This window comes from Aythya fuligula, chromosome 15 (assembly GCF_009819795.1).
Source record: "Aythya fuligula isolate bAytFul2 chromosome 15, bAytFul2.pri, whole genome shotgun sequence".
Lineage (NCBI taxonomy): Eukaryota > Metazoa > Chordata > Aves > Anseriformes > Anatidae > Aythya > Aythya fuligula.
The window spans coordinates 15103365-15129145 of record NC_045573.1 but is presented as its reverse complement, the minus strand read 5'-3'; the positions used below and the strand labels follow the sequence as shown (position 1 = coordinate 15129145).

The following is a 25781-nucleotide window of genomic DNA, read 5'->3' as shown; positions in this document are numbered from 1 at the left end:
CCATATGAGCTTTTATACTCATGAACCAAGTTTGTCTTGATATGGGTTCCTTCCCTGCATTTGGATTTTTTCCACCCACCTATTCATTCCTCTTTGTTTGCAGTTATGGTTGTCAAGTGATTTGCCTTCCTCAGAGCTGACGGTGCTGCTTACAATTCCTGTGGTTTGTAAATGTTTTCCTAGCACTTGCTCTTTTCACTCTGTAATACATGTGAACTTTCTAGTTTCATTTGTTTTCATCTTGATGCCAAGAAAAACGACAGTTGTCTGTAATATCCCTCTTTGCCAGTTTATAAAAGAGTAACTGATAATGTTGAGAACAAGACTTCTCTTACCTGTGGTTTATTTCTGACTTAAAGAATTTCACTGATGTTTTCATTCAGCATCTGAAGCTAGCCACTTCTGAATTAGGTATGGTACCGCTTTGATATGCCCAGCTCTGTTTTTCTCTGACAGTACAAGATGCCCTATATCATTAGTTTTCTTACCACTGCATTTAACTTTAATGTTTTATGAGAAAAAGAAGAAAAACATACTTAGCAAGATCGAAAATAGAGTTACTTTTTCTGCCTGAGCTGCTGAGATGCTGATCAGATTTGTGAATAGTGTGGACACCGGACTGTAGGCATGTAACAGCTTTAATTGAATATTTTAATAGAAAAATTCTGAGTACTTCGTTTATTACACTTTTTGTTCTGAGCAAATGAAAAATAGAAAAGAATTATTATTTATATTTTAGCATGAAAGATGAATTTACCAGAACACCCATTACAACATGAAATGATAAATGATACAAACTGTTTTTTAATGAGAAGTAAAAATGTCCTGACATCACCAGAACCGGCAGAAAAACATCTCTGGTCCAACCTGCTGATAAGCAGTACTTGTATGGTTTTCTCCTTTAGGAATGAAGAACATGTTTTCTCTATTTATCATATCTTTTTAAAAATGTACATGCACACTAAGATAAAAGAAGTTTTCTCATCAAGAATCTCTGAGAACTACATCCTCACATGTAAACTGTTGAAATCATTGGAATCTTATGGTCTGATGATCTTTTTCCCTTAAAGCATTGCATTTCTAATTTCTGTTTTGTGTGACAGGTTTTTCAGTATATTTCATGTGTAGAAGGGTGATGTTGAATGCCATGAAATCCCCATTTAGCACTTGCAGGTGTAAGCGGAATGTGTTTGAAAACGTTGCTATGCTATCTAGTGGATAAGTTACTTATAAGAATCTAAGAAGTTGGTATCGTCAACAGTTGCAAATTTGTATTTCGTTTAACTGAAAAACCATAAGTAAGAGAAGTAAAACCTCTATCAGTAGTGGGGATCTGCTGAAGCATACGATTGTATCTGCATGGAACAGCTCACAGGTTTTAGTACATGAGTTTCATTTTTGCATACTTAGGGAGTGTCCCCATCCTTCAATAGAATTTTTATTTTATTATTTTTTCTCCAACTTGGCTGGCAGAGCACAAAAAATGCTTTCATTTGTTTGCTTTTCATTGAAGTCCTGTGATGAATTTACTAAGATGCTTTGGAATTACTCGACTTTCTTTGGGCTACAGAAGAAAATAATGTTAAGTGAAGTACAAGATTCTCAAGTGTTGAGTGAAATCTAAGGTTATATGCCTTGCATCTTTTAATATTCACAATTTAATCAGTTTATTTTCTAAAATTGACTAGTTGTGATAGTAGTTCTACTTCTGTCGTTCATTTAATGGGATTCTTTAACTGAAATCAATGACCTTGGCTTTGATCTCTGCTTCTCATTGTACTGTGGTGTGAGCAGTTCTGATGAGCTGTAGAAATTGACACAATAGCTAACTTCTGTGGTGTTTCTCTTCTTCTTCTCAGGGAAAACTAAGCCATCATCATGTGGTTCAGCCCAGGGAACAGTGTTTGCCAGGGTCTCACTGTGATTGAGCTTTATGTACTATTGTTCTGTTTATGGTTACAAAGTGAACTTGCATTTGGCTCTTGTCTTGTATTTTCTTTAGTTTATTCAAGTCCTTTCACCCTGGCCCACCCCTTTCAGTCTCTGAACCATTCATTTCCAGCTCTTTCCTTGTGAACTCAGCTGCTGTAACTGGTGCTGTCCTGCAGACTGCCCAGGTAATTCAGTGGAAATTAACACTGTGACTTATGCTGTAATTCTAATTGTGCTCTCCTGTTCTTGGGCTGACAGTCATTCTGTATTGAAGGCACATCATTTTTGCTTATTTGAGTCAACCTGGAGGCATTGAGTAGGCATTTTATTATTTCAAGATTTCTATGCTGGAATTGGTGCAAAGGGAAATGGCTTTCCTGAAACAACTTCTTCACCAGTGTTTTGGTATTGCTGCCTGGTAGACTGGCTTTGTTGTGAGTCCAAAAGAACTCTGTATAAAGATGCCCAGAATGGTGGGTGCAGGGATTTTTCTAATGACCAGATAATTGAAGCAGCAGACTTCAAGAAAACTGTTTCCTATTCCATTTTGCAAAACATGGCTTCATTCTTCACTGTAGTTGGTACCTCACCTTTTGTTGTGAAGTTCTCAACTGAAAGGCTGTGATAACTTTTCCTCCTGTTTCAATGAATGCTTTCATGGAATTTTTAAATTCTGCTCTGTGTTGGTGCTGCAGTAATGCAGTCATCCACACTTCTTTCTGCTTTTGCTCAGAGGTGAATGGGTACTAGTTAGTTGTTACTGGGTTGCGCCCATGCAAATGATACAATATCCCCTTGGATATGGTACAGATTATTCCATTATGTCTAATTGTATTGTTCTTGACCGGTATATGAATTCAGTGGGACAATTAATTATTGCTGCACTCTTACAGCTCTCAGATTTTAGTTTTGAAGTAGATTTAGAAAGCTCTAATGTTTGATGGAAACAACTTTCTCATTGTATGCATGCCTGTTACTCCATGTTCCAGGTGATTCAGTTAAGACTGTTCAGATACTTTTTTTCTGTTTTCCTATTCTGCAAATATGAATAAAATAAAATAAAATAAGAAATAGGAAAGGGAATCTAATTTTGAAATTAGTGATGTTTTTCTTTCCTTTGCTTTTGGCATTTGGCTTTTGGCATTAGGTAAGATTTAATTTAGTTTCAGCTTTTATGCCAAATTTCAAGGTAACAATGAGTTGTAATTTTATCCATGTCATTTTGTGCTCTCACAATAACAGCATTATTTATGTGACTTCAGTAAATGCTACATAGCTTTGCAGGTTAGAAAAAAAAGAGTTCTTACAGTTTATTTGCCTGGGTTGATGTGTAGTTATAACAAATGTAAACACACACAGATCTAGAAGATTGTTTTCTCTGAAATATTGATAGGTTTTCTAAGGACGTACATGGAATGGCCATCTGAAAAATCTTGAAGTGGATACGTTTAGAAATCTGCATAGATACGTTTAGAAATCTGCATAGTCAGTGTGACACTTTCTTGTGTTGAAGGGTAAAGTAATCGGGAGTGATGCCCGATTAGCTGTTATAAGTCCGGTTGCGTTTAGGGTGCAGAACTATCATGGTTACGGATCCACAAATAACGTAATACACCCTCAATCTAGTCACGTTCCATGAACTACCACAGCCACACATGAAGAGTTTGGTCATGTTCTATGAGGACTACCTCAGCTCGATTTAATGAGTGGTGCAATTTGTTAAAGCAACAGGTAGATAGGTTCTTTGGATTCCTGATGATAAATTAATTGTCTGCAAAGTACAGGCAAATACCAAAAGTATGAGTAATACAGCCTGGCTACAAATGCTAAAAAATATGAAAGGACTCCATAGAGATTTCTAAGTTTCCCAGGGAGGAACGTGGTGTAACCAAGTGATTGAATCTTACCCAGAGGCACCCCTGTGAGGGGGAAGAGAGGCTCAGCCCACCGATTGATCCCAGAAGTCAGAGAAGGTATATTTCAAGATAATATCTCTTCCTTCGTGGTGGTATCTTCCCTAACATCCTCTCTCCCTTAAGCTAACTTATATCTTTTTCTTTTTTATCAGTCAGGTGAAGCTTGAGTGACTCTGGTCATACATATGTTTCTTATGATCAATGCTAAATTTTCTCGCTTTTGTTTAAAGGTCTAGGTTGAGAGAAATTCAGAGCGCATGCTCAGTGAGGGGTGGTCGTACCTCGGTTAGCCTTTGGGATAGAGGTGTGTTTTGGTATTATAATGATATTATAATGAGCAAAGTTCTCCAAAAGGACAGCATTTTGTCAAAAACATAGCAGGTCATTGGCTCAGGGCAGCAAATACACAGCTTATTGGTTCAGACATACCTTTGAGTTCCCATCTTACCACAGAGCCTCGCCATGGTGTCTCCACTCTGCTCTACCCTCTGTACAGCTCCTGTTAGGGTCAACACACCAAGTTCCCCTGGTGTGACCAATATCTCAGGCTGGTGGCCTAGGGAACTTCTATGGAATGCAGCTACACTCCACCCTGTAGGCTTCTTCAGTGCTGTACCTTTTCTTAAAAATGTGAATATAAGTTTAATTTCTAAGTCACCTCAGGCAATTATTCCTCACACTTGTATGGTGAAGACATTTGCATCACAAAGAATAGCTGAAGTTACTGACTGTGAGTGTTAGAACTGCAGTAATAAAACTACCAGAGCAAGGTTGATGTGATGGTCAACTCTCTCTCTAGCTGTGTATGTTAATAAAAATAGATGAATCTTTAAATGGTGTAGTGTTCCAAAAACCATTCTACTCTGACTACAAATTTAATTAGTGTAATCATCCGAATCCACAGTTCTTAGCATAGTACCAAAAAAAAAAAAAAAAAAAAAAAATTGTGACTCACAAGAACGAATACAGACTCTTCCTATCTTATTAAAAGATGATGCAACCTTATTGTCAAAGCATTGGTAGTCAGTCTTCCAACTTGTTCCCCAACAACAGATCAAAACATATTCTGTAGAAAATGTTATTGACAATTGTTTTTGGCATTGTAGTTCAAATAAATCTGTCACTTTTATATTTTCCAAATAATCATGATCTAGATACGTTTTATTTGCTTCCTTACTAAGAATATTAAATAAGTGTGTGTATAGAAATATACGTGTAATGTTTATTCAATGCAGCAGATGTTCAGGAGAGAGAGAAGTAACACAAACCACTTGGTGTGGCACACAGAATGGTGGCTGTTCCTTTTCCTTTCCAGCTTTCTCTCCGCAATTTGTTCCTTCTGCAACATTAACTCAAGCCCAGCAGCAGACTTCAAGGAAACTTGTTTTCTTTGTTGCTTGGTTTGCTCCACACCAGTCCTCACCGCATTCCTTTTCCTTAGTGTTGGATCTTTTACATTTTGTGTTTGCTTGGTTAGGCTGGCTAGTGCAGTGAAGGCAGTCTGGAGTCTCATTGCTTGTCCATTAAGAAGTTCACACCTGAAAGTGAGCTCTTATTAGGAGATACCCCTGCCTGCCACAATTTTTACTAACCAAATCAAGTTACCTCCAAACGTATCTCATCTACCCAACGCATATGCCGTCTTTGCCATCTTTTTTGTCTCTTTGACTAATTGATACTGACTCGGGTAAAAATATAATTTAGTTCTTTTATGGAAAGGCAGAGAAAAGTATTGCAGTAAATGATGATGATGATGATTATTTTAATTTCAATAGAAATGTCTGGTTTATGCTGCTGCAGGTTCCAAATCAGTGAGACATAGCAAATAATGGACATGGACTGTGTGGGCCACATCTTAATGTTTGATTAATAAATAATAAATAAATGTGTTGCTATCTTTGTACTCATGATATGACGTGGAATCGTCAGAACCCAGGATCTTCGATCCCGTTCTAAACAAGCAGTCCTTTACCCTTTTGTTTACAGAAAGCTGCATGCAGATCCCTGAATGTATGCTGGAGATTTGGCCTGTTGGGGCAGCTGAGGGGAAAAGAGCAGAATATCCTACAGTCAGACACCAGCTTCCCAGGGCTACTTCAGAAAGTGATACAAAATTGATGGAATAATGGTACAGTGTAATTCTTTAAAAAGACTCAGCAAATACTTAAGATTGGGAATCTTTCTGTGATTTTATATTTATAAATACTGCGTATTTAAAATGTGTGTGTGTATCTGTCTTTCATAAAGGATGTTCTTCTAAAGCTTTGTTAGTCTTTCTAACCTTCCACTAGAGAAAGATACGACATAATTAACCTTTGAGCAATATTTTATTGCAACATTGTTATAAAGTTGGCTTGCAGTTCTACTACTACGACTTTCATTCAAAATTTATATCTACAAATTAACGTTATTCAGTTGAAGTCAATGTGGAGTATTTTTCCCTGACTTTTGTCTTGATTTTTCACCAGTTCCCTTCTCTGCTCAAAATGAGTGCCATTTTGTTTCCCATGTAAAATTAGTATTTGATCTAAAATGCTACAAAAACGCTTTTATCACTTTTATCTTTTAAATATTGTGATCAAGCATTTTCTTGAAGAGAACTGAAGGGAGGAAAGGTCACCAATTATGTGAACTTCAGAAGAACAGAGAAGTTGGTGACATTTGTAGGAGCAAGAGTTGTGATAAGGAGGGGAAAATGGTGACACTAAAATGAAATAGTGGTACTGACTTTTCACTTGGTTTAAAAAAGTCTGATCTCACTGGATGAACTTTTGCAGTAGGAGCTAGTATCTGGAGCAGAGGGACATGATCCTGGTGTCCTGAGGGAAATGTAACTGTGTCCTCGTTTGGAAGAGCACCTTTTCTGTAGTGCCACCTTTAGCTCCATGAACTGGATAGGGCTGACAGTCAGCCTCTGGCTTTCGGAAACCCTGCTGGAGGGTGTTGTGGGTGGTTCAGAGTGTATGATCTCATTCTTAGTATTACTAAAAGCTTTGCGGTAGTAACCAGTAGGCATTATACTAGGCAGAGGGAAATGGAGCTCTATTGGACACAGGCTGCATTTTTGTTATCTTTGTAAATAACGTATAGAAGCTCTATACACCTCCTTGCTTGTGTATGGACAGGCATTTGTTTTCCACTGCCAGGTTAAAGAGCTCTTGCTCTACAAGTAATGAGTTCCTTCATTTTCTGCTACTGAGAGTGAGGGGAAGGGTTTGTAGCCTTGGTGTGCAGAGTTACACCTGAGAAAACAGCGTTAAGTTTCTCTCCTGCAGATGGACCTCTGCCTGCTCTGTTAGTGCTGAGAGGATCCCAGCAGCTGGCTGAGTACCTTGCCCAAGCTGCCTGCCAACACCTGTCTGCCCGGTGTCATTCCTTACATGCCAACTTGGTATCCAGGAGGCTCTGCCACCCTTAATATACTTGGTCTGTTGTCTGCATTTTTAAGAAATTCATAGATACAAACTGCTCAGGACCAAATTTCTGGCACCTGGTTTCCAAGTCTTGTCTGGAGCCACTTTCTTCTATACTGCAGACAATTGCCAAGAAACAGAGAATGAGTGCCAAAAAAAAAAAAAAAAAAAAAAAAAAAAAAAAAAAAAAAAAGATACATTCACAAAAATGTATTTTCTTCATACTACGGCAATTTCTGAGTTTCTGTACAGGTGTGTACAGAAGGCACTGGTTTCCCATTCTGTTCCCTAGACCCACCACAAATGTCCAGCCTACCAGGGACAGGGAGAGAGTGAGCGCCGGAGTACAGACTGTCCTCCTTTTCTTGTTTCCTTGTTTTCCCATTTTAATTTCATTTTTAAGCCACTTGGCAGCCTGCAAGGCAGAAAAAAGGACTGTCTGGGTATGCTTTGTTTTTTTTCTTCCCAGTGACAAGGAAATTATATATTTTTATCTGAGGTTCATGCTATTGAGAGAAATGAATGAAAAGTGAAATATTTGAACATATTTTCAAACAAAATATTACACCTTTGTTTAAAAATGGTGTTCAGAAGAGGTGTTATTGTGCCATTTGAATTAGCGGAATCTTGCTGTGAGTGCAGTGAGGCCCTTTTAGAAGTAAAAATGCAGCAAAGCATTCTGGCTCTCTTACTTATTCAGATAGTGTTTTCTTTCAGAAAATTCTCTCAAGTGCTAATGGGTTATTGGAGAGAGAGAAAGAATGATCTGTTGAGTAGGAGCAATGAAGTAAGACTCTCAGTCAATAAACTTGATCAAAATGCAAGCCAGTGAAATAATATATTGTCTGGTACAGGTGTTCAGTTACATATATGGTTTTCAAATATTTTCAAAGCTTATACTATGCACAAATGTTAAGTTTTGAGCATAGCACACTAGAAATGAAATCATTTATGCATATTTATAAGAATTTATAACAGGAAATGAATTGAATTTTGCTTTAAAAATGCATTCTGAATCTCATACTAAATTTACTTAAAATTAAAAGTATTCTATTAATATTGAGTGAAGCATCAGTCATTCTTGTAGAAGAATCTTATTTTAAAATCAAAACTAACTAAAGAGCGCTGTTATCTGCACAATCTTGAGCTTCAATGGGAATTAAAAAAATTGGGAACCCTTTTTTTACAATACAAAAGAGAAAAACATTTTTTCAGTTGAACTTTCCTTTATATAACTTATTGTCTACTGTAATGGCATTATGTTGCCTTGGTCTAAATGCGTGTACATACAGAGCTGCATGATGCAGTCAATGTAGTCATCAAGCTATACAGTACTAAAGCTATACAGTTCAGCTAAAAATAAGAACTAAATATTTACTAAAATTATAAATATCTACTTCTAATATCTAGATATAGATATATTTAGTATAGATATTCACTAGATACATCTAAGTAGTAAATACCTGACTCTTGAGAACTAGCACTTCCCCTAAGATGAGACTTAAATAGCCCACACTTTTTAAAATTTCTTGTCAAATTTTATGATATCAACAATAGCAAGAAATATCTCCCTTAATGGGGGCCATGATTTATTTTAGAGTTTTGTGTTTGTCAGAACCAGAAATATGTCACCATCTTTGGGGCGTAGCCATTTCTAGAAGTTTTTCATGGCATTTTACCTGTGAAGGTCACACTGTGTGTGAGCTGTGCCATGGATGTTACTTATACACAGGTCATAAAAAACTTGTCTGGAAATCTCCAGATTTATTAGATGACTTGGAGTGTCATCATACTCAGTTAGAATTATCTCCCTTACAAGATAATTTCTCTGAAAACATTTGCAATTTGCAAAAGAATATATGTCATTAAATAAGCTTTTGAGTAATTATGTGTATATTTTAGTTATTCAGTACATTTAATTAAGCTTTGTTATGAACTGTTTACAGCAATTATCACTGGAGGAGAGAGGGAGGACAAATGGAACTGAATCTGGAGTAAAACCAAGGGAAATTCTCACATTAAAGATTCACCGATGAATCTGCAGACTTTATGCAAATCCAGTGGGTATTTTGTGAAAGTATTAATGAGTGTCACATCCTGATTACTGCAACCCTTACGTTTCCAGCTGTAACAAATCCAACTGAAACTGCTAAAATTAACAACAGAAGTCCACAACAGTTTGTCAGAAAAATGTATGAAAATTATTTTTAACATGTTTTACCCTAATTATTCTTGGAAACATATCAAGATGTTAATTTCAGATATCCTATATGCGTTCCCTAATGGATGACAAATTTTATGTTTGTTCCCTTAAATCTGATAAAATTTACATTGGTCCCCTTAAATCCCTCTAAAGGACCATCTCCGGGACTGAGGTGTTTTTTGCATCTCAGTGCAGGGGAAGCCTTGTAAGCTAACTGTCCTGGCACTGCGTCTCCTATTAGAAATCTGCTTCTTTACAAACAGCTGCTGTGAGCAACCCTTTTTGCCATGGCATGTACTGGTCCTTTGCTTTGCATGAGCTGTGGCCTGTGACATATAAATTGACTCCAGACACATCGATTTATTTGCTCTCAAAAATTGCAAAGAATGCAAAGTAAAAAATAATTCCTAAAAAGCCATAAAAAACCAGTTAATTAGTATGTTCCTGTTTACTGAAGTATTCTGTTCAAGGTTTTATATATTAAAACAGAGCTAACTTGCCTGTCTCCCCGTGACCCTTTTGTTGCACAGGCAGCCTCCTCTAGTCTGCCTCGCAGCCCTTATGGGTTTTGAATTTGTGAGGGGATTTCATGTTCCCTTTCCTCTCTTTTCACTTGGTCTTGCAAAGGCATTCCGTCTAGAACTGGTCTAGGAAAGCTGTTGAAGGTATTGTCAATGTATAAATATGGGGAGAGAAATGTTTTCATGGCTCTGATATGAAGACATCAAAATATGATAGCAGACTGGGAGTTGCATATCTTTTGTTTAGCCTGTCTTTATCTGCCAGCTTACTGTATGCTGTGAATATAATTCTGAATGCCTGCATATATGACAAGTCACAACCATAATGAGCCTGTTTATTTCAAGATACGTAGCATCATTCATTTGCACATTAAAGGAAACTTTGCTGGAAGAAGACAAATTTGAGCCTACAAAAGCTTTGTGATGATTGTAATGCTAATCTGTATTCAATCCGGTATATGAAGTGTCACATCTCGAATACTTTAAAAAATTAATTAGTCAACTGTGTTGTGGCACAGATGAGCAGAGGCAAATGGTTGCTTGCATCCTCAAGCTGTGACAGTCCGAGTGCCAGCAGGGCTGGAAAGCAGAGCAGACCCATGTTAATGGGCTGGAGGTGCCACCCTCATACCTGACTGCACCCATCAGGCTGTGGCATTGGTGTGATGGTGTTAAGTTAAATGAGAGCAGTTTGTTTAAAGTCTGGCGAGGAGCAATCCTCACATTCCTTTACAGCTGGTATTTGTAAGGGTATTCAATTCTTCATATGTATTTTAGTAAGAAGTGTGTATATGCATGCATATAATGTTTAAGACAAAAATATCACTGGGACGTTCTGCAATCTGGAGAGCAACTGTAAATGTAAATAGGTTGAGTAAAAGTAAGTACAAAACTTTATTTTGCCATTAGCTAAGAATGAGATATGCATTTACACACTTTCTTAACAGAATTGTATCACCATATGCCCCACAGATTTGCACAGGAGAAAAGGTTTTTGCTTTTTTTTTTTTTTTCTCTCTCTTTTGCCAGAATTTTCCTAGAAAACTCTAAGTAACTTAAGTAACTTTTTTTTTCTTCTCTTTTCTTTTTTCTATTTTTTTTTCCCCCCCTCCTCACTCCCTCAGGTAATGGCCTGTAAGTACAGGCAACACAGCCTCATACCTGTCTCATGTACGCCCATGCTCACCATAGTTTTGTGTGAAAGTCAATGCAGAGCTAAAGGTCTGAATTCAGGTCCCTCTGCCTACGAGTTCTTCCAGGTACAACAGGCAGAGGCCTTGACTGCCCTGTGGTGACTCCCAGATGTGGGTCTGGAGAATGTCGATATATGACGGGGTGAGCGACATTCAGAGATCCTCTTCTGTGGGGCGAGGTGTAGTTTGTCATTAAGAGACTGTTTCTTGCACTGAATTATCTACAGTGGCAAGCAATTGCACTTCCAGGGTTTTTAGATATTTTCCTTTGCGTGTTTGCACTTCCTGTAGCACTCTTGAGCACAATCCCATCTGTATTTCCTGGGCCTGTGGCCCTTTAAAGAAATCAACCTCATTGCGGTTTTACTGAGGAAATGATTTGCAGTATCATTTAACACTTCGTGAAGTAAAAAAACAAACAAACAAACAAACAAACAAAAACAAAACAACAACAACAAAACAGCAAAAAATAGAACTAGAAGACATTGAATTCCCATTGCAGAAAAATGTTGTGTTTTATAAATGTCACTAAACAAAGAATTGTAATTTGCTGGTGAACAACATTTAAGAGCGGATCCAGATTCCTTTTGAAGGGAATGTATCATGAACTATTGAAAGTTAGCCTTTTACTAGTAATCCTGGTTCATGATGAAATATTATTTGCCTTTGTAATGTAATTTTTTTTATGAATAGTTAAGTATTTCAACAAAGTTGTGAATATGTATAAGCACATAAGGCATTATTTTTCCTCAAGACTTTTCTGAAACGGTTTCTTTATATTTGTAGATACCTTATCATATGTGTTACATTAAACATTGTGACAATCTGAAGAAACAAAAATTAAAAAATAGTGATAGCCTTAAAATGACTGCTTTTGCGATCTTGATTTGAAAAAAATATCCTGGATCTGATGCATCTGCAAGAACTTTACTTCATTTTAGGACTTTGGATAAGTAATTATTTTTTGAATATATCCTGGTAAGCATCAGTTGCTGTGCAGTAATCATTATCCTGTGGAGTATGCATTCTGTGGGTTTGGAGAGGATATAATCCTCTAATATTATACAGGGATGAATAATACAAGGATGAATTGTTATTTGTATGATAACTGGAATAGTGTTTATGCAATAAACTTTTTTTCAGTGAGGTTTGAAGTACATATCTGTTGTATCATTGCTATTACCTGTTAGTTGTATCGTAATTGCATACAAGTAATGTTTCACTTACTGTTTTTACTGGTGGTACTTGATTTCTTACACTTGTTTCTGAACATAGTCTTTTTTTGTGTGTGCGTAAGGATAGCAAAATTTTTCACATAATACTTTGCAAAATTTTGCAATTACAATCAAAGTGAAAGTATATAAACTTCAAAGTGTATACCAGTGGATGCTCACAGGTAACTTTGTGAACTAACATAATTGCACAGATAGCCAAAACAATACTAGAACATTCAAGTCACATTAGCAACATCAATGTCAATATACTTCCCTGAAAAACAATTTAAAAACAATTACTAATAACACAAACTGAAGCATTTCAGATGGATATAATCACATTTACAAATTATTTATAGATATAACTTGTGAGCATGGGGCCACAGAAAAAGTGCTTTAATTTTGAATATATAGAGTTAATTCATGAAAACACCTAGTACTTTATCTTGCTGATTCTTTTTAATGTCTGTTTTGTAGGTATAGTACTATAAACACTTATTTTTGTGTTCTCTTACAGTTAATCTGAATGTGAAGTTATCAATAGTATGAATGCTTGCAGGATCAGACCTCTGCAGAACATTTTAAATTCTGCATAGTAGAGCAAAGCCTTGTGTTTTACAGTTGTATTTTTTTGATACTTCAGTTTTAAAAATCCTTACCATTGATATATGGTCCCCAAAAGATTATGTTTAGCAACAGTCTAGCATGAATCCTCAGATTTAGTTTTCCTTGACCTGTGCTTGCATTGTTAGGGTTGTAACATATGATTGATGTTGTTTCTTGTTGGTCATCTCCCTCACACTCGCACACTGTAAACATTTAAAAATAAAACTACAGCATGTTTATCATAAATTGCGTGATGATTTCCATCATGCATGATTTCCATCTGAATATGCTTCATTAGGCTCACCTTTTGTAATACAACTGGATCATTAGATGGCATGTAGAAAGAAATCATTTCTGCAGTAATCTGTCAGGCAGGGAGAGCCCCCATGTGTTTGATGCATAAATGCAGAACAGATTAAGCCACATTTCACTATCCAATATAAAAAATATCTTTGAAACTGTACAGGTGCAGGATTGCCTTATACTCAAGATACTACTTCTGAATTTTACCAGTCTTCATTCTCCTTCAATGGTTACATTGCTTTTTAATAGTTCCCATACCACAGGAACTTAGTTCAAGAAATGAAGAATAAACAAAGCACACTGAAGCTTTTCACCTAGAAGCCTTCTAGTGTGACACAAATATGTTTGGATCAGTTTAAGAAAAATCAAACAAGCCACACCATTCACTAGAAGACACTTATGTTTAGTAGGGCAATTATTTACTTTTGTTTATTTCTCTGTGAATTAATTTTCTTTGTAAAGTAGAAATTTCAGAAAAGAAAAAAAAGAGAGAAAAGAATGCAAAGGTTTAGATAGTAAACACCTAGTTTTCATTTAGAATTTTTGATGTAACATGAGACATTGAGTATTGTAGTATTCAATAAACTGTTGAAAATCTCAAGTGCAAAAGATACAAATGCAGGATTACAGAAATTTCAATGCTTGCTACTATTACAGTAATACAGTAGTTAATTAATGTTTGTCCCCACAAGTATAGCAGAAGCACCAAAGCTTAGAGAGAGACCTTCCTCATTCTTTCTTGCATGCAAGTAAGAAAGTCATAACAGGGATGTCTAGTGTCTGAGCCATGGTGAGAGCCTGTTATTCCCTGATGCAGTTTCTAATGTGAGTTTTGCCTATCCCCAGAGCACTTCACAGTGGTCTTGGTCTTGGTGCTGCTCCGTAGGCACTGGTGCCCCAATGATGTTGCTCCGCACAAAGCTCCTGAAGTATCCATGTTATCAAGCAAGAGGATGGCATCTCAGATAAGGTTTTGCAGAGGAAACTGCTGTAGTGATGGTTCAAGGAGAAAAAGTGGAATCATTTCACCAGTAGAGCATTTAAAGAATTTTCTCTCTTGTTCCTGCGTGGGGTGGAAGAAGAAGTCAGAAGAACAAAACTGTCCACTGTTTAGGGAGAGTGGTGAAAACGGATGTATAAATATATACATAATTTGTTACCAGATTAACTCCCCCCCTCTCTCTCTCTCTCTCTCTCTTTTATTTTATTTTATTTTATTTTATTTTATTTTATTTTATTTTATTTTATTTTATTATTATTTTTTTTAACTTGGATGTATTTTAACTTGGAGTATTATTTTGCTTAATCATCTGCTCATCATCACAACTTTGTGACAGAATGCATCTTGTTCTGCAGCAGTACGTTGTTAGCCAGTGCTCCCCCCATATTTATTGTTAATGAGATAATTAATTAGTTTAAACTCTTTTTCATTACTTGAATAAAGAATTGCAGTCTCTGAAGAATAGCACTGAGAACATGTAACATCTGCCAGAAGTGTTGGTCCTCTCATTAAATGACCATATGTGCTGCAAATGCTGGAAGCAACAGTCCAGAGTTACCAGTGGTGCTTCTTGCCTGCTGTGGCTCTGAGTAACCTTGCCCTGGACAGGGCATTTTTGTGACCCTAAAAGACAGCAGAGGCAATTGCTCTCAGTGCTGCTTTTAATGTAATTCTGGGCTTAATACTAAGAATGGGAAGAGATAAAAATCAGATGTAAATAATAGAACTATAAGCCAACCCATAGTATTTTGTTGGTGTCAAGTGATAGGAAATCTTGTTTTCATAATCCACAGGTTTTAGGGCATCCATGTTTAGATACGCAAGGTGGTTTCATTGAAATTTCCGTTATTTCAGTATTTTAACACTCTGAAACATATTAACTCTGGCCTAGCGGTTAGTGTTTATTCATTTTCAAAGCAAGGTAGGGTCATTAATCCTCAGAGCCCTCTTGAGAAGTAAGAGGTGGGAGATAGGCACTGTAAGTATTATTATTCTAATTTTACAAGTGGGAAAACTGAAGAGATTAATAATTTGGTCAAGGCCACACAGTAAGCCAATGTGAGCTCTGAGACTTGTTTTGGCTATTAGCCCAGTACTCAGGCCAGCCCTTGCAATGTTCTGCTTTCTTAAAATTGTACACAGCTGTATTGTAAAGTTAAAATAAAGACATGCCTTATTTGTCACATAAACCATCTAGATAGATAGTTCTCTTCTCTCTTAAGGTTACAAGGTGAGCATATCCAAAATAAGACTTCTACAAGATGAGGAAAGACTTATGAAATCAGAATCTGAATCTAATTATTTTGCATATTTTCATTTTTTTTCAAGCCAAATTAAACTTTGTCTCTTGTTTTGTCAAAAACAGGTGCAAATTCTTTGATCTGTATCTGAAGAAAGGGAGTGATTAATAGGAATTATGTTATCAGAGATCATTTTTACTCATCTTTTTGATTGCAAAACGGTGATAAATGTTGAAAGATGTTTTACCAAACTTATAATATTACTGAAAAATAAGGATATGTGTGGTGTGAAAATAAATTTTATATAAGTAGAGAAGTTCTCTGAGCAGTAACCCAACAGTTTTTCAGTTTTGTATGTGTGGTTACGTGTTTACACTTTGTAATCCCATTTGCATAAATAGCTGTACTCTGGAAAATAAACAAAATAATTTGTTTTGTTTTGCTAGTATATAAGCAATGTCTTGCCTGGCAAAATAGGCCAGTTTTTAATGTCTGAGATAAACAGACTAATTCTGACTGCTCCACTAATGGGTTAATTACTACCATCTTTTGATGAAGGTGTTTGGCTTTTGCCTCAGTCCCAGCCTGTCATTTTCTTAAAAATATTTTAGTCTGCAACATTATTATTTATAAACAAATTCAGATTTTCTCTAGAAAGTCATAATTATTTAATCAAAATGGTTAAATAGTATCGATCAAGATAGTGAAGCCCCTCAAACTTTAGCACAATGGTTAGTATTTGAGTACTTATCAAATATTTAATACGTTTAGGGAAGCTTCCCATGCCTGGGTTGTTGAATCCAGTCCCTTCTGCCCTTACCCCCAGGCTGTGTTGTCAGCGCCCTCACCTGAGGGCAAGCACCGTGACTCGGTCCCTGCCAGGGATACCGCGGGGGAAAAAGGCTCATCTTGGGTCATCACGCAGAGAATCGCGTACCGAAAATCGTAAATACCGTCCCACAGACATTTTGAATCGTGTAGGCACGGCGCAAGTAACCGGGAGCGCTGTCGTTCTGCCTCCAGCCGTGCCGGGGCTCTGAGGTAGCGGCGGCTGCCGGGCGGGGGCTCGGGGGCTGGGGGCGAGCAGCTCGGCGGGGACAGCCTGACCTTCAGCGCCGGCCGCTCCGCCCGCCGCCGGGCTCCCGGCCGTGCTGCGGGGGTACCCCGGCGGCTGCTCCGGCCGCGGCAGGGAGAGGCGGCTCGCAGCCCACGATGAAACCCTGGCAGCTCGTGGCGGGCGTGGCGGACACCCTTCAGGTGAGGCTTTCGAGAACTGCCACGCCTAGGTGGTGGTGGCGGCGTGGGGAGGGGGTGGGGGGCAGCCCGTGGCAGCGACGGGGAGCCGAGCCCCAGCCGCCGGCAGCGCGAGCAGAGCGTGGAGCGGCCCCGCGGCGCCTTCCCGCCATGGCCGCCGCGGGGCTGAGCCTCCGCCGGGCTGGAAGCGGGGCCGGGCCGCGGGGCTCGCCTCGTGCGGGCTCCCCTGGCGTTGGCGCGGTGCGTGAGCGGAGAGGTGAGCGCCAGCGATGCCTGCAGAAACGGGGGGTGGGGGGTGGGGTGTGTGTGTGTGTGTGTGTGTGTGTGTGGGTGGCTGTCCTTCCCCTGTGACTGACTGAAGTTTCTGGGAACTTCATGTTCGGAGAGCTGCAGAACTTTGATTTGAGGGGGTAAATATTGGCATCAACACGGCGGGAAGCTCATTAACAAGGTTTTTGTTGTTGTTGTTGTAAGATGGATTGTTGACTTTTAGTAGGCAGTTCACAGGGCTCCTGACCAAACTGTCTGCTTGTTATCTTTGAGGTACCTGTGTGTTATCAGCGTAATGCCACAATGTCAGACAGCATCTTTACCCGAGGGTTGTAAAGCTGTGCTTCTGTGCTGGTTCAAATACGTGAAATTAAACAATACCAATGTTTTCTTAATAAATGCAGTTTAAACATTCACATAAATTTGGGTAACGATGCATATCTGTATTTAGTAAAGCAGAAACAGACTATAAAACTGGATTTTGAAATTTCATGTCAGTTGACAGCCGGATGCAACTGCAGAGTAATTTAAATATCTTCAATGACTTCAGCAATTTCCTTGCTAGAAGAAAAAGCTGCAAAAAAATCCTGAAGGGAGCAGGAAAAGTGGGTTTTGCTCGCTTTAAAGGACAGACTCTGTTCCTGCTGTCGGGACTATCTGTTGTTTTGAGTCTTGCTGCCATGTGTTGCTGCGCTCCGTGTGGTTTGGGCAGCGAGCGGCTGGGTTATGGCCTGGGCACTGAGAAACCGCCTCGCTGCTGGAATCACCTTACATCACACCTCAGGTAGCTCATTTGGATGGATGATCAGGAATTTGGTTTCTGTCAGGTGTGTCCCAGTAAGGAATTAGGTTTTGATGCAGAAGTAATTAGGCTTCGCATAAGTATTAAATGTAAAGTTCATGTGGATTTTTTGCTCGTGAAATACCAAAATTTGGCTTACATACAGTACCTTGGTTCCACATCTGTTTCTAAAATGTAGCAATAGATACGTGCAAAGTTTGAATGTCTTGATATTCTGTTCCTAAATTGTAGTTGTTTTCTTAATCCTTTGATGCTCATGTTGTTAATCTATTTTTAAATGTACAAATGAATCTGACTTCTGAGTGAGCAAAACTGTAGTTAAGAAAAGAGTATTCCCTGGCCTAGGGAGAGCAGCAGTGCTATGTGGTATCATGTTTTTCATGTTTGAATCGGTTAAGATAAATGGTGCATTGGTTCTGATCCTTTAAACATGCAGTTCTGTGAGTGCATGTGCAGTGTCTAAGTCAGACATCAGTTTGATTTCTGTTAATCCTGTGTGTCTGTTAGGGGTTGGACTGTTTCAGAGGTTTTCTTCCCAAAGCGTTACCAATTTCCTTGCTACATTAAATGTTATAAACATGTCGTATCTCACGTTTTCATTGCCTTTTCTTTAGTATGGGGATAAGAATTTGTATTTGCTTTGTGACTTCTCAACATCCAGTTGATGCCTCGGCAAGTGTAAGTAGAATTAATTATGTGACTTTCCAAGCATTGTGACAGAAAACGTCAGCTTCAAGATAGTCAGCATTTCTACATTAGTAAATATTTGCAGTTGGAATGGCATAACAATAGATGGATATAGCTACTTTACTATCTAGCAATATGTTATATTTGGTCTTTGTAACTTCAAACTAGTAACTTCAGAAGTTCCTTTATCTTGGAACTCTTACCATTATTTTTTTTGGATGTATATATATATATTTTTTTTTCATAAGTCTTTTGTTTTGCTCATAAACCACAAAATTTACCATGAAAGAGTTCATCAGTTTACTCAGTGATAAATCTTGTGGTATTCAAAACGCGATAAAATGTCTATAAGAATGTCCTCAAGTGGAGGTTTTTCATTGTCATGAAAAATATTGCTATTAAATGGTAATTAATTTTATTAAGATAAATGTCAGAAATGGCAAATGAAGCATCAAATTGGAAAGGAGATGAAAGAAATATGATTAACTCTTGCTTTTAAGTTATTGTGCCGCTACTTGTGGAAAAAAAGAGCCTGGAAAGTAAACCTGGGAAAAAACATGTAAAGAACCATTTGGCAATATCTTTTTCAAACTTTACTTAATGTTTTAGGTTAGGTTGATAACTAGGAAGGAGTTGCTGTTTAGAGAGCACATGCCTACTAAAGTCAGTCTTTTAGTCTACTTTAGTGATGTGGATTTTGGAGTTTTTCTTAGAACAAATACCTCATGCGATACTGTGTTTAGAAAGCCTACAGTGGGCCTTGATTGTTTCAGATAAATTTTCAATTTTCGTTTATATTCCAGTCTTAAAATATATATAACATCTAGAAACTAAGCGTAACTTGTGAAATTTATTAAAGTTAGAATAAGGTTTAATTTTCCCAAACTAGTTATTCTGCCATAAATAGTAATATTTTCAAGCAGTCTAAAATAAATTTAGAACAGTTATTTGCCTTTTACTTTGTTTCAGCATATGTGACAAAGGAGTTGCTCTCAAAAATTGAGTTGGCAGAATGTAACAAATGCAGTAGAATACATGGGAGGTGATGTATTTTCACAGGTCTTTTTGGACACAAGACATACCATATATGCATAGTCACCGAATGGAAAAGAAAAAAAAAAAAAGTGCAGACTTTTCATTTAGAAAGGTGCATCATAAATATGTTTTCTCTAGAATTCAAATACCCTGGAGATGAATTTGGATGAGATATCTGATGGTTAGGTTATTTTAAAAAAGAAAAAAAAAAAGTGAATTTTCTGTTAGCATTTCTTTCTAAGTCTGTGAATACAGTTTAATTTCATAACCTATCTTTTGTCAACAGTGGTGTTTTATATGTATAAGGATAGGTCTCCTTTTCTTTTCTTTTCTTTTCTTTTCTTTTCTTTTCTTTTCTTTTCTTTTCTTTTCTTTTCTTTTCTTTTCTTTTCTTTTCTTTTCTTTTCTTTTCTTTTCTTTTCTTTTCTTTTCTTTTCTTATTGTTGTTTTTTTAAGGTATCAAGTGGAGATGATAAGGCAGGCAGCAAAGTTGCTGTCTTCAGGGACATTGTGCATTCAGTGCTTTTATTTTACTTGAACTTCAATTTGGACAGTGTAAGAACGTGTTTGCTTTGGGGGATTGGAATAGAGAGTAAGTATTTCTGCTTCATATTTGTCTTGATAATGTCTGTCCTGCATTGGGTTTCAGTTAACCATGTTAAATTGCGTAGGCTGTGATTTCCCTTAATTGTCATTGAAAATAAAGCATTGTATGGCTTCTTCCACCAGGTTGCAATCAGAGACTATTTTGGTTCTGTAGTTAATTACAGATTTCATGCACAACAATAAGCTTCTGGAGAGTGATTTTTTTTTTTTATGGTTAGGAATATTCAATAAAAAATCAGGTATCACAGGTTTCTTAGTTGTCTTTCACAAACGCAGACAAACAAAACTTCTTTTAAAGCACTAAAAGGCAGAAACTGCTTGAGTCAGCAGCCACGTCCAGATGCTGCAAAATTGGGTTATGAACTTAAGCAAATAAGCATGACAAAAAAAACAGTTTTACTGCCTTCATGTAATATGCTTCTGGTATTTTTGGGGTTACATATAAACTTAAAATTGTTTTCTTCTGTTAGGTGTTCACAAAATAGTACACCTCCAAGCCCGAGAAACTCTTGAAAACCCTCTTGCTTGACATTTGAACCTGCAGTTTATATTCAAATATTTTATTCTTAGTTGAAGCAAACAGTAAAAATTTCTTCAGCTTAATATTTCTGAGATTCAGCACCTACTCATTTATGTTACCTGTATTTTAGTAAAGATGACAAAATACTCAGAACAGCTGAGTATTTTGGAATTGATAGAAGACTTCCTTTTCAACTAATACTTAGTATGAATTAAAAATAACATTTTACTAAAGATGGTTAGAAATCCAAACAAATATTTCATGCTGAAGGACAGACAATCCATTTTTTTTTTTTTTTGGTACTCAATATTAAATAATTTTCAACAGTTTTTATATCCATTAATTATTGTAAATTTAACTGTGTAGAAAAGGGGGGGGAAGTAACCAAATGTAAGTCTTGGTACTATGAATGAATGGACCAACCTGAACTTGAGCAGAGCTTTAGCAGAGGTTATGAACTCACAGTCCGCATCTTAGAGTGCATTGTAAAACGCTTAAGAACAACTTCCCACCCTCTGCAAATGGAAATTGCATGTTTACTTGTGCTGTGCTGCTTTCTGTACAAGTGGTCATGGTTTTCTAATTTACGTATTTTCCTTCTTACAGTTGATCTTTAATATTACATGAGTAAGAGTAATTCAGGAATGAGGTTTGAACCTCAGATAAGTAAATCATAGCTAATATGAAGGTTTGTTTCTGGCTACTAAGTGACCTGAACCTAATGGCTCTCTACTTTAGAAGTTAAAAAAAACAAAACAAAACAAACAACAACAACAAAACACAACACCAAAAACACCTGCATTAAGTGAGGGACATGTGACACATCATTGCTGCTTATCTGAAGAGCTGCTTGTCTGCTGCTGAGAACTTGAACATGATGCTGCAGCAAAAATATCATCAGTTTAGTGAATAAAGTCATTTAGGATGAGACACAGTATCTTTGAAGAACTACTGCCACACTGGAGGAAACTTTTTATGAATATGACACTCAGATGAAGCCCTAATGGAGTACTGTATCTCTTTCCTTTTTGTACAGTTTTATATTACTTGTGTAACTTTGTGTTAGCATCGCGCGTTCACCTTTAAAAAAAAATTTATCCAGTCTCCCCACACAGTGTGCCATTTGATACTGTAATCCTGACTACAGTTCAGATCTGGCCTCTCATGTTTCATAAATGACTCATCCATTAATAACTGGCAAGTAATGAGTGTGAGAGGAAGAGATTCATTTTTTAGAAGAATTTATCGTTGGTCAGGTGTGTATGCAGAGAAAGTTTGGTATTTGGTTGTGATACACAGGAACCTCAGACTGTTTATTTCCTGTTAGAGTACTTTGTAAGACTAGATTTAAAACGTCACCTTATGGTTTCATTTGAAGACTTTTAATATTTTTAGAATTAGTATTTATTAGTAAAATCTACATGATCAACATTGGCATGATTTTCCATCTTGCCAGTTAAACCAGCACTATGGGAAGCCATAATCCGGAACTGATCTTGACAGTTACCAGGAAAAGTGAGGTACTGTTGCCTTTGCCAAGAAGCAGAATCATCTAAGAACCAGATCTCATTTCAAACAGCATTTCATTCCAATTGATAGGCTTTTCCAGTATCAGCAGAGTTAAAAATCCAACCATGGCAGACTGTGTGGACTTCCTATCAACAGAGAAGCCAGGGGAATCAACTTAATTCCATCAACTTCCAAGGGGGAATCAACTTAATTCCATTTTGACTTTCATATTTGAAGGTATGAGTCTTTTTCTTCATACTAGTTCTTTCTTTGAGTCACAACAGGAAGCAGTATCTCCTCAAGGAAGACATTAAGAATAGCATTAGGTATTTTGATGTCTTGTCTTTACTTTCAATTATATTTTCAGAATGTTTGCATCTCTCCAACATGCATCTATGATTACGAGAACAGGTAAATCAATTCAGCACGGTCACGTAGCAGCTTGACAGAGCATTCTGTTTGCCCAGAGTGCAGACTCCTCTGTGAAAACAGTATTACACCAACTCTGTGTGGTAGCTTTAGTTCACTGATTGCACCCCTTCTTAAACCGGTGACATGAGGATAGTCTCCAGAGATAGAAACTGGGGTCAGTAAAGAGTTCAGCCTTGAGATATGTTACAATCTATGAATTGCCAATGAAATGAAAATTTACAAAATTGTGTATTCATGGATGTTACATGTTGTTTCGATGGCCAGCAGTTGCGTTGGACCAACCTCCTAGATTATCCTTACATGTCCTATAGGAGGAAAATCTCCATTCATCAAGTCATGCCATAACTAAAAAGCAGCAATCTTAAATGAGCAAGTGCAAATAGGAAACATCAGCCATTTTATATAATGATTATCATATGACATTTTTAGACATTTGACACTGTGGTTCTCATAGCTTAGTTGAGATGTCTAATTCACCTGTTGGACTTCTTCATGAGACAGAGGTTATGAGGTTTATTATTTTCCTAAAGTCTACTAGAAACATTATTCATAACTTACTATGCTCCTAAAATTGAAGTGTGTAGTATGTGTAAATATATTCATGTATGAGAGCATCTGATGTATTTAAGAGTCGATTAGCTCTTCCTGCTCTTAGTTTACATCATTTCTCAGCATAACTATTACTAGGTACATTTTGCCTGCTAATGTGATAGGGTGAGTCTGGGGAGAGAAGAAATGCAAGGCCAGGATTTGAAGACAAGTTTTGGAAGAAGGCCTGTGAGATGATCATTAATGTTGGAAAAGACCTCCAAGATCATCTTCTTGACCACTTTAACACCTCTGTGCTCAGCAGGGGGTATATCCATTAACACTTGAAGTTATCTTGAATAACTTCCTTCTAGACAGAATTATTCCATGATCCTATGTCAGCAGTTGGGTGGACCTGATGAACAACGGTTTATTTCAGTGATTCAAAACTGAGGGTGAAGCACAACAGTGGTAAAATAGAAAATGCTTCTACAGTTTTGCAAGATAGGAAAAAAAAAAAAAAAAGCCTATGGAGAATGATCCAAATCTATACCAGAAACTTATATCAAGTTCTGTTTAGGTAATGAATACTGGCCGTTCTTATTTTCTACAAGTGTATAGCACTACAGAGGAGCCAAGGGCATTTTGTCCATTAAGATAACAGAAGACAAAGATGGATGAGGAATCTGAAATTCTTACAGGGAATTATCTTTAAAAAAGCATGCAGGATATATACATTTAACTCCCCAAGCATTTCTGTCTGTGAAACATAAGGACTGTAAAATCTTTTTTTGGGGGGAAGGAGGATATGTTAGGTAATTAAAAATGTTTTTTATTATTTTAGCAATTCAACATTTTATCAATTTTTAAGAAAGCTGGAAACATAGAAGGAAAGAAGGGGATAGCATTACAACTTTGTTGCTTCATTTTGGAATTTTAAAAGGAATTGTCAATTTTTTTTCCATGCTTAGAAATGTCCTTCTTATTCTGCTGAATGAAGAAGAAAAAATAAATTAAGTAAAAAATAAATTTGAGTCAATAACAAATGTTTCATTTGATATTTCAGCATTTCAGTCATCAGACAGTAGACTACATTTCACAGAATCACAGAATTGAAGGGGTTGTAAGGGACCTCAAAAGATCATTGGGTCCACCCCCCTGCCAAAGGAGGTTCCTTAGAGCAGACTGCCCAGGTTTTGTCTTCAAATAAACAGATCTTAACCTTTTTGGGGAGGTAACAGCATTGATGTTTTCCTCTCTATGTCTGTAGTAAGTAAGGCATGAAGCTATGGGCTTAAATTGCACAAAGAAAAATTTACATTAGGCATTAGGAGGACTTACTGTTAGTAAGAGTACTTAATATTTAATTAGATGGGCTAGGAAGATTATGGGATTTGTGTCACTGGAAGCTTTTAGGAAAGGTTCAGAAAGCAAAAATGCAGTTGTATGCTTTTATATGTAAAAACATCCTATTGAATTAATTTATAACTAAAAACAAGAACAAAAAAAACCCTTTGTTCTTATTCCTGTGTATTCCTTTTACTGAAGTAGTCTTTCTACATGAACAAACTTACTTCCCATTCAGCAGACAGGTCTCTAGTATGTATTTCTCAAGAAAATAAGTTTACCAAAGTTCTGAACCTGACCTCTCCCTATTTTTACACTTCTGTGAGGGAAGACAATGAATCAATACTGTAAAGATTTTCCTGAGAAATAAGATTCTGAGAAAGCTAGCCTTCCACAAAGTTAGGGTAAAATCTTGGATCTTCCCTTGGGCTAAATATTTCTTTGCAATACAGTGCAATACAGGCTTACCATTGAATGGACAAAGGAAAGGTAGTGGATGGCTTTTTTATTTTTATTTCATTTTATTTATGTTTTTGTTTTAGCAAAGATTCTGATACTCTCACAGTATCCTGGACAGAATGTTCAGCATACAGCTAGTCATGTGCACAATACAGTGGGTGAGCAGTGGGCTGGTGGGTCAGGCGCAGAGACCTGTAGTAAATAGACTTACTTCAGGCTGGCAGCTAACCACTAGAGGGGTGTTCCTGAGTCTGAATTTTAGGGCCAGCTCTCTTCAATGTTTTTGTCAGTGGCCTGGGCACTAGAGTTGAGTGCATGCTAAGTCAATTGGCAGATGATGCTAGATGGTATGAAATTTGGAGAAGTTGTTGATTTTCTTGAGGACAGAGAGGCCCTGCAGAGAGATATGCAGAGAGGTTCAGGTTGGATGTTAGATCAGAGTGTTGGGCAATCACCAACCATAAAAAATTTAACAAGAGTAAACACCAGGTTCTGAATGTGGGATGGTATATCCTGGATGTACTGGGGGCAGGAGTGAAGCCCTGCAGAGACAGATCTGGGGGGTTGTCTGATGGCAAGCTTAGCATGAGACAATGGTGTGCCCTGGGGCCAAAAGGGCCATCCATATCCTGGCAGGCACTGAGTGCAGAGCAAATGAACATTCAAAGTGCTTGTCCCACTGTGTTCAGCACTGCTGCAGCCTTGCCTCAAGCACCATGTGCAGGTTTGGGCACCACAATATCAAAAGGACATACAACTGTTACAGAGCGTCCAAAGGAGGGCAGTGAAG

The 25781-nt window shown here is 37.4% G+C and overlaps 1 protein-coding gene across 2 annotated transcripts in view; it reads left to right on the top strand.

Annotated features, from left to right (window-relative positions):
- The first annotated feature begins 16739 nt into the window (after positions 1 to 16739).
- RBFOX1 (RNA binding fox-1 homolog 1) overlaps positions 16740 to 25781 on the top strand; it is a 681896-nt gene continuing 672854 nt past the window's right edge. For both annotated transcript variants that reach the window (XM_032197974.1, XM_032197969.1), the window contains exon 1: positions 16740 to 16799. In XM_032197974.1, coding sequence (XP_032053865.1) covers positions 16755 to 16799 — 45 coding nt within the window. In that variant the 5' untranslated portion in view covers positions 16740 to 16754. The remainder of the gene's footprint in view (positions 16800 to 25781) is intronic.